General features: G+C 33.9%; 1 protein-coding gene across 5 annotated transcripts in view; it reads right to left on the bottom strand.

Annotated features, from left to right (window-relative positions):
* The window catches only part of SETD2 (SET domain containing 2, histone lysine methyltransferase), a 124,990-nt gene that overhangs the window by 53,440 nt on the left and 57,574 nt on the right, over positions 1-13,976 (bottom strand). For all 5 annotated transcript variants that reach the window (XR_014020942.1, XR_014020943.1, XR_014020944.1 and 2 more), the window contains exons 8-11: positions 13,357-13,454; positions 9,772-9,898; positions 1,360-1,494; positions 498-617 (exon numbers count right to left, since the gene is read on the bottom strand). Coding sequence is in view for 2 of the 5 variants with exons in the window: in XM_081285239.1 (XP_081141365.1) it covers positions 498-617; positions 1,360-1,494; positions 9,772-9,898; positions 13,357-13,454 (480 nt within the window). In the remaining 3 variants the exon portion in view is untranslated. The remainder of the gene's footprint in view (positions 1-497; positions 618-1,359; positions 1,495-9,771; positions 9,899-13,356; positions 13,455-13,976) is intronic.

Genomic DNA, 13,976 nt, shown 5'->3' with positions numbered 1-13,976 from the left:
CAAACTGATCATTCACTTAACTACAGTATCATATCTTGTTGTTATAGTTCCCAGGTACATAGTACCAAACTTTAAGTAGATATCACAGGGAAAATCAGAGGGCAAACTCACAAACTAGCAAGAAATATGAAAGGTTATGGTTTGAGAAATGATATGAGGGTAATAATTTTTATTAATTAATGCCAATGGTAAATATAGTACGAAATTCATAATCCCTGATGTTACCACATATCCTTAACCTGAGCAATCAATATGACAGTTTTAAGAAATAAGCAAGTTGGATGCAGTGGTGTATATCTATAATCTCAGGGACTAAAGAGGCTGAGTGAGGCAGGAGGATCACAAGTTCAAGACCAACCTCAGCACCTCAGTGAGACCTTGCCTCAAAATAAAAAGTAAAATGGACTAGGGGTGTAGCTCAGTGGTACAGTATCCCTTGGTTTAATCTTCAGTACTGGAAAAAAAAAAAAAAAAAGGCAGGATAAATGTAAACTGACCTCTTCTTGGAGTTTCTGGTTACTTTCCCGGCCATCACCAAGCTCTGCCATCCAAATCCACAATAAAGACAGCCCATGACGTTCCAGAAAAGACTTCAGGCAGGACTGTGAGTGTGTGTTCTTTTATGGTGAAAGAGAGGAGGATGCAAGATAATGGGGAGGCAATACCAAAGAGAGTATTAAAGAAGGCCATGGAGAGGACAAAAGAGTTCATTCATATTCATAAAACACACACATACACACACAACAGAAATATACAACTAACAAATGCTTTAAAGTAAAGGAGTACATTTTTTTTCCTGATATGTAAAATGTATGCCTTTCTGATAGAAAACCTGGAATTACCTAAAAAGTAGGAAATTATAAAAGATCATTTATGATGAAATTCAAGTATGAATGACTAAGGAAAAAATTGTCATCTACTATTTTTACTGAAAAAACAAAACCACAAAAATTAGTCCTTAAATCATTTTCTTTTTTCTCTTTCAGGTGCTTTCTTTTGTTATTTAAAAAAAAAAATCATTCTTTTTTATCATTGGATTTCTTATGGCATACTTAATAAACTAGAATAAATGAGATTATTGTTAAAATTTCTTGCTTTGAGATCATATACTAAAAATAACTAGAATAGGAGTAATGTGGGGATTGTGCCATGAAAAAGTAAGAAAGTGCCATGAAGAAAAGAGAAAGCTCTACTAGTAATATTAAACTCTTCAGTCATTTTTAAGAGTATAAGGTTTCAAAGTCATACAAAACTTACAAATCCATTTTAAAAAATAAGACTATTTTCATTAGCTGGATTATAGTTTAAATGTTTCACCCAAATTCAGAAATAAATAGTAAATTAATATTAAGTGTTCACCTGAATGAGCTCAAGGCAGGTAAGTTTCTGCTCCAAAGTTTCAATTCGAACCATTAATCGTGATAAACTGAGTACCTGGTTTTTGTCAGAGAGACCTTCACCATTTTCCATCAATGCTTCTAGCTCTCCATCTACCTACCACAGCAAAGAAAAATATCTGGTTATTTGAAAAAATAAAACAAAACAAACAAACAAACAAAAAAACCCCTCGATAACTTAACAATAAAACTACCTGAAAATATGCTCAGTTTCACCAGTAATTAGGAAAATGAAAGTAAGACCACAGTAGGAAATATTATTAGACTAGGGAGGGGAAAAAAATTTGATACTACCAAGTCAAAAAGTGATGAAAATCTAAATTGGTAAGACCAATCTGAAATGCATTTCATTCACCCATCAGATATGTATCAAGAAATGCAGGTAATGAGATCTGGGATTTGATTTAGATTAAAAATAAAGATTTAAGATCTTAATAAAAATAAGCTCTGCAGAGATTTTTATAACTGATATGAAAATGTAGACTATGCAAATTATTGCAATGAACTTTTACACTTGTAAATATGAAATAATCTTAGTCACTTTTAATTATAAAAATCTGGGCTGGGGATGTGACTCAAGCGGTAGCACGCTCGCCTGGCATGCATGCGGCCCAGGTTCGATCCTCAGCACCACATACCAACAAAGATGTTGTGTCCGCCGAAAACTGAAAAATAAATATTGAAAAACTCTCTCTCTCTCCTCTCTCACTCTCTCTTAAAAAAAAATAATAATAATAATTATAAAAATCTCATGTTCTTTTATAGAACACTTTAAAAGTATAAGGAATAAAATCATCCATGTGCTGATACACCTGATAATTCTTTGACATATTATTTTACAACCATTTTTCTAGGAGTATTTACACTGGCCTATAATTTTGTATCATGGTTTTATATATAAAGACATAGGCATGTTCTTATAAAATTAAAAACATTTGAAGAACTGATTTTTTAATGTGTGCATATTTTTTCAATGGTACTGAAAGAGCATGAGTTAGGGGAGAAAGTACCAGCTATACATAGGTATGACTCTCAGCTCAGGCAATAATTGGCTTTGGACCTAGATTAATCCTTTTACCTATGCAAAAATTTACCCATGATATAACTATTAACCTATGTGAAATAAGACAGCAATATCACTTCTGCAGATTTTAATATATTTATATAAAATATACTTAAACCATTCATCACTATGCCAAGTACTTAATATATACTAAATAATCATATAATTCATATACCATATTTTAGCACTTTCATATTGTGAGAAAATATTAAATTTTTCTTTGCTATGAAAAATATAATTAAGTCAAATATAATTTTAGGTGCAGGAGAATTTACAATAAAACCAGACAGGAAAAAAAACTGCCAAATTATACTAGATGAAAAGTACTATAGGAAAAAAAAAACATATTAGTTGGAAAAATATTTGTATCCCCTTGGCTCAACAATTCCTCTTTAAAAGAAAAGAGCCACAGATGCATATGAAAGCTCACTGAAGCAACATTCATAATAGCAAAACACTGCCAATAATATGTGGCCTGATTGAATATAAACTGGTGTTTTCACTCAATGGACTATAATTCCTCAATGAAAGAAATCAAGTGCATCCAAATGCAACAATATCCACTGATCTTGTAAAAAGGTGAGCTTCAGAAGATTACATGCTAATATTAAACCATTTTTGTGCATCTTGAAATATGCATTTTGGGGATAAATACATAGAGAATTGATTTTTAAAAAAGCAAAGGAGTGAGACACAATTACAAGTGGTCAACTTTGAGGGGCTACACAAGGAAAAAGAAGCAGAAATGTTCACAAAGGTTTACTTCCAAACTATGCTTTGTAATCTACATATATTCATTGGGCACTTCAGATTTAAATATTACGCTTAAATAACAGTGACAGTTGGGTGTGGTGGTAAATGCCTATAACCCCAGCTATTTGGGAAGCTGAGATACCAGGATCCTGGTCTGAAAAACTTAAAGACTCTGACTCAAAGTGAAAAATAAAAAGGATTAGGAATGTAGTTCAGTGGTAGAACACACCTGGATTCAACTCCCTAAATAAATAAATAAATTTATATTTACTAAAATAATTTTATTTATGGTTCACCACCTCCCCAAAAGCACCTGTGATAACTAAAAGTAAACATAAAAATGTAAGAAGAATTAGGATATATTTTAATAAATTATTAATATTGAAAACATACATATATGCACAAGTATATAGCACTTGAAAACTTATTCAGTTAAATATTAATCAGTACAAGATAGCATTTATTCTTTAAGACAGATGGACAGATGGTCTCCAACTTATGATGGGGCTAGGTCCAGATAAATCCATCATAAGTTCAAAACATCGTTCAGTCAATAATGTATTTCATACACCTTACCTACTGAATTTCATACCTTAGGATATAGTATACTATAGAGTATCAGTTGTTTATCCTCATGATTAAGTGGCTGACTAGGAGCTGTGGCTTGCTATAGGTGCCCAGCATCAGAAGAGTATAGAATTGTATATCACTAGCTGCCAGAAGAGATCAAAGTCGAAAAATTGTTAAGTTGAAATATCATTAAGCTGGGGACCATCTGTAATTAATATTTTTGCCCATGAACTATCTTTAAGGAATTCAAGAACTACTTTACATACTTTTTGATGAAATAGACCATATATACATATATATAAAATATATAAATATATACATATATATATATACACACACATACACACACTGTATTAGCAAACAAATAGATTTAATAAAACAGTAAGTGAGCAACACCTGTATATATAACTATTACCCAGCTCAAGACAAAAACAAAAACTGGAATACTGTCAGCATTCCATAAATGCTCCATGCATCCTTCTAAGTTAGAACACCTCTCCTTCCTATGCTATAGAAATAATTTATTTTGCATGTATGAATATGTAACAACAGGGGCTGGGGTTAAAGCTCAGCAGTAGAGAGCTTGCCTTGCACATATGAGAGACATTGGATTCATTCCTCAGCACCACATAAAAAATAAATAAATAAAATAAACATATTGAGTTCATCTTTAAAAACTCTTTTTTAAAAAGAATATGTTGCAACAAATCCCACAACTATATAATTATAATGCACCAATTAAAAAAGATATAATTTATCTTAACTTTTTAGGTGAAAGTTCTTTAATTTCTTTATAGATTTACTACTATAGGTTTCTTTCACTCAACCTTATGATTTAAGAATCATCCATGTTGTAGCATGCAGCCATTTTCATGACTATTTTTTCCATTATATAATTATAGTATAATTTATCCATTTCTAATGTTAAATGTTTCTAATGTTAATGATTCAAACTTTTCTGATATTCTAAGCCATGCTGCTATGATTTCTGATGGATATTATATCTTCTCTTTGGTTACACACCCAATGAGTACAAATTCTGGCTCAATATGGTACTCGTACTTTCACCTTTTAGTAAATAATACTGAAGTGTTTTCACCCACCACAAGCAGTGTATGAGATCGCCTGTCAAACTTATGCATGATAAAACTTAATTTCTATCAATCTGGCAAGTGTGTAAACAGTACTTTTAATTTGTACTCCCTTACTAATAAGGTTGAACATATTTCCATATTTACTGGCTATTCAGATTAGTGAAGTATCTGAGGAAATTGTCTATTTTTCTTATGTTAGTTGTTTTTTCTTACTGATTAGTAGGGACTCTAATATGTGTATTCCGGACATCTGCTGAAAGCAAATATTTCCTCTCCTTCATATGGCTTGTCACCATCTTTATTATATAAATCAGTAATTAATTTGTTTCATAAACAACATAACAGAGACTAAGGGAAGTTTAAAAATATCTCATTTGCAATTTCAAACTACAAGCAACAAATGACATTGGGTCATAATAGACTTATACTTTCAGCAAGTAAGTATTTAAACACCTAGTGTGTGACATACCTAACAGGATAATCGTGTTGTAAAAGAATTTATAGTTTTGTTAAGGACCTATATATGGGTACATTTATAAGGGCAATTTTTTTTTTTTTTTTTTGTACTGAGGATTGAACCCAGGATGCTTAACCACTGAGCCACATCCCCAGCCCTTTTTTATATTTTATTTAGTGACAGGGTCTGAGTTGCTAAATTCCTCGCTACGTTGCCTAGGCTGGCTCTGAACTCGTGATCCTCCTGCCTCAGCCTCCTGAGCCACCGGGATTACAGGCGTGCGCCACCACACCTGGCTAGGGCAAAGTTTTTTTGTTTTTTTTTAAATGCTTACCAATCAAGAATACATGGGGGGATTCAGACTATTATAATGCAATCATTACTCAAACATTTTTGTTAATATTTTTATACATGCAAAACTATATTCAAACTACTGCTATCTTGTCCTTTCCATGGCTTTTTTTTTTTAAACTAAATCTTTTTTTTTTTAAATACCTTTATTCTATTTATCCATTTGTATGTGGTGCTGAGGATTGAACCCAGGGCCTCACACGTGCTAAGCAAGCACTCTACTGCTGAGCTATAGCCCCAGCCCCCTTTCCAAGGCTTTATCAAGAGATGCTATTTATATAATTTTGCTCAACTGAAACTGCAGAATTCAAAATCTAGACAAACAACAGGGAATTTCAGCAGGAAATAACCCAAGTAAAATTAAACTAGTATTAAAATCTTTATTAAAGTTAAGGTCAAATGATCTTTTACATCATTCTAAGAACCTAGGTTCTTTCTGGGTAATTTCTCTATGACAGCAAAGGTTTACCCAAAATATTCATTCTTTGAACAGAGTAACTTCAAATTCACATGTGGAGTAACCTATGATTACTGGATACAATTTATATCTAATTCAGTTCATAAGCACCAAAGCCTATCCTGAAATGGACACACCATTACCAGCATATAAACAAAGAAACCAATCACTGGAATACCTAGATCCGAGTTCTCTGGAGTTGTCCTTAAATCTTGTCAAGGCCTCAGTAAGCTAACTGATAAAAGTAATAATGGGTATAGTATTGCCTATGAATCATAACACTACATGACCGATTCCTACCAAAAAGAAAACAGTTTTTAAAATGTGTTTATTATATAAGTTCTGAAAACAGAAAACAGCCACTGGAAAGTTCTTATGAAGATGCGAACTAAGGTCATGTCTAATGACTATTTTACAGCTATTGTGGTAAACTGTCAATCACATGAAACTAGAGTTAACAACAAAAGCAATCTTTATGGAACTTAAAGAAAAAATTCCTGAAATAGTCAAATCAAGAAGGCTAAGTAAGAAGCTAGGCATGGTGGCATTCTCCTATAATTCAGTGGTTCAAGAGGCTGAGACAGGAGGATCAAGAGTTCAAAGTCAGCCTCAGCAAAAGCAAGGTGCTAAGCAATTCAAGGAGATCCTGTCTCTAAATAAAATACAAATTAGGGTTGGGGATGTTGCTCAGTGGTCAAGTGCATCTGAGTTCAATCCTCAGTAAACCACCCTCTCCTCCCCCGCCCCCCCCCCCAAAAAAAAGAAGGCTAAGGACACCACAGTGATTATACATCTTTTTCCCCATTGTTAAGGATCACTGAACCCAGGGTGTTGGTCATGCAAGGCAAGAACTCTACCAATGAGCCATATCTCTAGCCCCCATATATCTCTGGCCCCCATGTGTATATCTTATTTAAAAAACATGCAAAAGAGACATAAACATTCACTGCTGCACTGGAAAATTGGAAACATGTGTCCATCAGTAAAATATGTAAATAAATTGTTAAACAATGAAAAACTTTATGGCAATTACAAATAGGGGTTACTCAGGAGGCTGAGGCAGAAGGATGACAGCCTAGACAACTTAGTAACACCAAGTTTCAAAAAAAAAAAATTTTTTTTAAAGGGCTGGGCACATACTTTCATGAAGTGCTTGCCTAGCAAGTTCAATCCCTGGGTTCAATCACCAGTACCAATAAATAAGTAACTATTATTTATATATGTATGTAATTTTTATCTATCTGTATCAATATTGATCAAATCCAAAAATAAGAGTAAAAACAAAATGTGGATATATATTATGAATATATATACACACACATTTTTAAAAAATATTTGTTTTTTAGTTATAGTTGGACACAATACCTTTATTTTATTTATTTATTTTTATGTGGTGCTAAGGATTGAACCCAGGGCCTCACACATGCTAGGTGAGCACTCTACCACTGAGCCACAACCCCAGCCCCAGTGCTTTATCATTTCTAAAAAACTCTGCAACTCAATATATTTTAAAACACAGAAATACTGACTAATATGGACACAGTTTTCTCAGAGGCGAGAAGCAATGGGATTGTTCTCTAGTCAACTACACTGTAGCGTAATAGTTAAGATCAGAGACATGAGGTGATCTTATAAACTCCACGCTTCAGTGTCTCATCTGTGAAAGGGGGAAAATGACCATATCTAATTTAAGAGTTAATTAAATGAGTCAATGAGTCAAGTACCTGGCATATAGCTATACCGTATATGCTCTCTAAAAAGAAAACTGAAGTAAACACAATACTCAAAAAAACATTTGTGGGCTGGGGTTGTAGCTCAGTGGAAGTGTGCTTGCCTAGCATGTGTGAGGCACTGGGTTTGATTCTTAGTACCACATATGAACAAATAAAATAAAGGTCCATCAACAACCAAAAACAAAAAATAAAAAAACATTTGTTCATCTTAGGTGGTAAAAAATATGGGTATTTGTCATATACTGTCCTTTTCTGCATTTTTAAGTAGCCCTTTCCAATGTTTTGTGCTAACCATATCTTCTTATAGAATTCAGACATTTTATAATTCCCTCAAGTTAATTTGCACTTACTGACATCATTTCTTACTCATCATACTCGTGCTTTATCTCCATATCTACACAAATAAAATTGTCATTTATAATTCTTAACAGTATTGGTTTCTCCAAAATCCAAGAATGAGTCAATTTCATGAGAAACATTGCTGACTAATGCCCTAAACTCTATCCCCTGCACAGCCCTTCAACCAAGATTCATACATTTGGGGATCAGCCTTTAAAATATACTTCCCCCTTTTTTTTTTTTAATGGACCCAGTCAGGTATACAAAGATTATACTTTTTTAAGAAAACAGGGCTCTAGTAAAGGGGTCCTCAAAATAAAAAAAAGAAGAAGCTGTGTGCAGGGGCATGCACCTGTAATCCCAGTGGCTTGGGAGGCTATGGCAGGAGGATCCCGAGTTCAAAGCCAGTCTCAGCAATTTAGAGGGGTACTAAGCAAGTCAGTGAGACCCTGTCTCTAATAAAATACAAAAAAGGGCTAGGGATATGGCTCAGTGGTTAAGTATCCTTAGGTTCAATCCTCAGTACCTGCTCCCCCTGCCTACCCTCCCCCCCAAAAAAGAAGATGGTAATTTGGGGTTTTATGATTTTGTTTTCATTTTATTTTGAAACAAGGTCTATGTTGCCCAGGCTGGACTGGAACTGGTGATCCTCTAGCTTCAATCTCCCAAACAGCTGGGATTATAGATCATGTCCAGGGCAGAAGGAGAAGTCTTTAAAAACAATTCAAAGTCCTTGTCCCAGTTGAGAGTCCTTTTAGTAATACGATACTATCCTCACTCATCAGGCGAGACAGGTGTGTTTAAAAAAAAAATAGGAGGGGGAAAAAATATCAACTACTGTTTCATTAAATGAAAAGACCATCTGAGAAAATTCCTTTCTTGGGTTGTCTATTCCACTGGGTATAGTGGTTCATGCTTATAATTCCAGTTACTCAGGAGGCTGAAGCAGGAGGATTGCTTAAGCCCAGAAGTACAAGGCAAGCCTGGGCAACATACAAGTCTCTCATCTCAAAAAAATAAATAAATAAATAAAGTTTAGGGCTGGGGTGTAGAGCTCAGTGGTACAGCACTTGCCTAGCATGTATGAGGCACTGGGTTCAATTCTTAACACCACGTATAAATAAATAAATAAAGGCCCATCAATAATTAAAATAATGTTAAAAAAAGAAGTTTAGAGTTCCAAACAGATGACAAGTGTATAATAAATAATTAGAAATACATACTAGACTTAAAAATAGAGTCCTACACAGAATATGATAGGACAGTATATAACAGAAGAGAAAAGACAAATATTTTATTTGTACTGAATTTTACAGGTTCTGAATATCTATTAGCTCTGGTATTTTCAAGATTACTTCAATAGTTCTCAGTTCCCAACTCTAATCTCTAAGAATCTGAAATAAAAATTAGTCAATCACGCCTCTTATCTAGTAATATCTCTTTTGATCCTGGATTTCTCAGTAAAGTAGTATGATTTTTTTAAACTTCAATCAGAAAAGCTATTTATCTTCTTAAAAATTTTTACTATGAAAGTTGAAGGAAAGATGGAACACTTACTGAATCCTTCTTACGAGATCGTTCCTTCTTCATTTTCCCTCCTGCCGCTCTGATGCTAACTCTGTTTTCTCCTCCCAGATAACCCCGGCAATTAGCTGACCCACAGAAACATTTCTGAGCTTCTTTGCTGTTCAAAGAGCACAGGAAAGAAGTCAGTTATGTTGAAGTAAACGGTATAAAAATGTCAACAATATAACAATTACATATAAGAATCATACAAGTCTAAAGGAAATTAAAACAAAGAGAAAAAATGGTTAGTTTTAAGATACTCCAACAAACTTGCTACTAACATAAGTGCCTAAAACTAGCTCTTAAAAATATTCATTCTTGGGGCTGGAGTTTGGCTCAGTGGTAGAGTGCTCGCCTGGCATGTGTGAGGCCCTGGGTTCCATCCTTAGCACTGCATATGAATAAAAAGATCCACTGACAACTAAAAATTATTTTTTAAAAAATTCATTCTTCTTCCAGTCTTCTTTTACTTGTTACACAAAACTAGGCAACAAGTTAAAGTGTGATTTCTCCATTTAAAGAGAATACTAATTTTTGAAAATAAGAAATCATACATATTTGGGCTAAGAACAAAATTGCTTATATAGCTAGGCAACTATAACAAATGTAAATGTTTAATTGGCACATAAAACAAATAAAATGGATTATTAAACCAAGTATAAAATGATTACATGATACTCAAAAAGGAAATACTTCATCATTAAAAGTTATTACCATATAAGAATGATACACTGTAATAACAAGTACAATAATCAATTGTAACCATGGAGGTAAGAAAGAGTGATAGAAAAGAACACAGATGCAAGTCTATAGGCTTGGGCAGAAACTACCTATGCAACTGAAGACAACATAAAGGAGTATCCAAAAAGTAAACTGACTTTAGTATAAGACCTTAACAATTAGAGACACAAAAAATAAATTATTCAATAAATCAAGTAGGGATTTACAAAGATCACCTAATGTCCAGTTTCCTTTTCCTCAAAGAGATAGACAATACAAGTACAGAGGGAAAAAACAGAGTCCTACACAGAATATAATAGGACAGTATATGACAAAAGAAGCAGACAGTTAGAATAGAAAATGGCCATCTGGCATTTGTCCTGGTTTATAATCAAATAATCAGTTGCAGAGTTCACTAAGTTCTAAAACATGAAGCATGAAATATCTGAAGGAATATCTGAAACAACTTCACCATGAGAGTAGCAATTATTGAAACCAAATTGGACAGAGTAATTAAATTTTTTTCATATGGTAGCACTAAAAGGACTAAATATGAAAAAAAATTCTCCAAGGGGCTGGGGATATAGCTCAGTTGGTAGAGTGCTTGCCTCGCATGCACAAATCCCTGAGTTCAATCTCCACCACCAAAACAAACAAAAAACATCTCCAGTTGTGTCTATTTTAGTATAAAAACTAGAAGCTACCAACTTACACAGGTATAATGGGAGGGGGGTTTAATAGAGTTTTGTACCTTATTTGAAATTTCTACCCTTTTAACTATTGGTTTCTTAATAATCAGAAATCATCTTGTGCAAGGCACAGCCCTCAAAACCCAGAGAAGAAAAAAAACTGAAGACAAAAGGAAACAATTGTAATATCAGCCTTTCGGGATGTATATCTAGATATTAAGAACATTTTCTAAAAACATTCTAAAAACAACCATAATATCATTATAAAATAACCATAATATCCTTAATAACATCAAATATCCATTAGGTATTCAAATTTTCCCTATTATCTCAAATACCTTTTAACTAATTTATCCCAAACATCATAATTGTGTCACTCTCTTTTTCTTGTGAATTATTTAAAAAGCCAAGCCATTTGTTCTACAATTTTCCAAAGTCCGTATTTTGATAGATACATCTCGTAGTTCCCATTTCCTGTATTTTTCTACAAATATGTAAGTTAGAACTAGAGATCTAATTCAGAGGCAAAATTTCTTTTAGTAAAACAATTTCACATTTAGCACTGTGTCCTTTCATCAAGAGACACAAAAAACTAAGCCATAGTGGCACATGCCTACAATTCCTGTAACTCAGAAGGCTAAGGCAGGAAGATCACAAGTTCAAACTCAGACTCAGTGAGCAAGATCCTCAGCAACTTCTGTTTCAAAACAAAAAACAGGAACTGGGGGATGTAGCTCAAAGGTAAAGCACACTTGGGTTCAATCCCCAGTACCAAAATTAAATAAATAAATAAAGGCACAATTAGTAGAGTCTGTGTTTGATATTGGTAGCCACTGATAATGACTATGCTGATCTATTAATTTGTTTAGGTGTTACAAAAAATTATTATACTGTTCTTAATTCAATAACTAGAGAACATCTATAAAAGGCAAGATAAATGCTTGACTCTTCTCTCTACTATTTTTATTTATTAGACTATTTAAATTTTTTATTTTTTGCAATACTGGAGATGGAAACCAGGGTCCTGTGCATGCTAGGCAAAGGCTCTACCATTGAGCTACATCCCAAACCCTTTTTATTTTGAGACAAGATCTTGCCTTGAACCTGTGATCTTTCTGCCTCAACCTTCCAAATCACTTGGACTACAGATATGAGCCAACACACCCAACTCCCTCTTTTATTATTTTTTTAGTATTTATTTTTTAGTTGTAATTGGACACAATACCTTTATTTATTTATTTTTATGTTGTGCTGAGGATCAAACCCAGGGCCATGCACTTGCTAGGCGAGCGCTCCACTCCACCACTGAGCCACAACCCCAGCCTGTCCCACTTTTATTTTTAAACTAGTTTTCAAAGTCATGAATTAGTTCTTTCAATTATGACTAACTGTAGTTGCTTTTTGGTTTTTTTTTTTTTTGTGTGTGTGTGTGTGGTGCTGGGGATTGAACCCAGGGCCTTGTGCATGTGAGGTGAGCACTCTACCAACTGAGCTATATCCCCAGTCCACTGCATTTTTTTAAATACTGTTAAAACTTGTGGATTTTATATGTTTCAAACTTAGTTATTATCCTTGAAATATTAAATAAGAACTTCCCCACTTTAGTGTTAGTGGGATCCTTTGCTACTGCCTCAGTTACTGTTTTGAATAGACCAAAAAAAAATTTTTTTTAAAGTTCTGGATGAACGCAATACCTTTATATAATTTATTTATTTTTATGTGGTGCTGAGAATTTAACCCAGTGCCTCATCTGGGCTAGGCAAGTGCCTATCACTGAGCTACACCCCAACACTCAAAAAAAATTAATTTTAAGAGTAGAATATGGTTTAGGTAAAACATGATTAGTCATCAGTTGATAATTATTAAAGCTGAATTATGTATACATAGGTCATATACAAACACAGACTTGGCATTTCTATAATGATAAAGGTTTTTTTTTAACATAAATAAGACAGCATGAAGTTCAAAGAAAATTATACAGTTCCCGTAAAATAACCCTTAACGGACAGAAGTGGGAAAAAACAACCCAAAATCAAAACAGTATACTTATATATAAATTGATACTAAATATAACTTGTAATAATTCACATGAAAGTTTTAAATCTCTCTATCTAAATAGCCTATTTTCCCATCAGAAGCAGCAAAATAGAGCAGAAACAATACTTACCCATATCTTTGGAACTGATAGTCAAATGTTAACTCTGAGCCGGAAGTAACCAGTTTGGTGGTAAAAAACCCAACCCTCAGTTGTCCATTCACAGTCCACTGAGATGTTGTTTTGAAAAGAAAAGAAATCAGTAACCAATTAGTCTCTGTTTATATGTTTGTGTGTGTTTGTGTATGTGTGACAGAGAGGGGAGGGAGGGAGGGAGGGAGGGAGGGAGGGAGAGAGAGAGAGAGAGAGAGAGAGAGAGAGAGAGAGAGAGAGAGATATGGAGGATATACGAAGATTATTTGTCATCTGGCTTAATTATGCATGTGACTCTTTTAGGCAACAAAGGTTTTTGACAAATAGCAAATGAGAAATTCACCCTCCCCACTCCCCCACACACATACCTCTTATTTTATAATATGGTCATTAAACCCAGGGGCACTCCAACACTGAGCTATATCACCAGCCCTTTTTACTTTTAATTCTGAAACAGGTCTCATTAAGTTGCCCAGGATGTCTTCCAACTTGCAATCTTCCTGCCTGAGCCTCATGAGTATATGCCGCTGCACCAAGCAAGGAATCTTTTTTTTTCCTTAAATAAACTAACTTTAAGAATTACTCTTGTTTAATGAACT

The sequence above is a fragment of the Spermophilus citellus genome (assembly GCF_964194105.1).
Source record: "Spermophilus citellus genome assembly, chromosome: 3".
NCBI lineage: Eukaryota > Metazoa > Chordata > Mammalia > Rodentia > Sciuridae > Spermophilus > Spermophilus citellus.
This window is presented reverse-complemented; position numbering and strand designations above follow the sequence as displayed.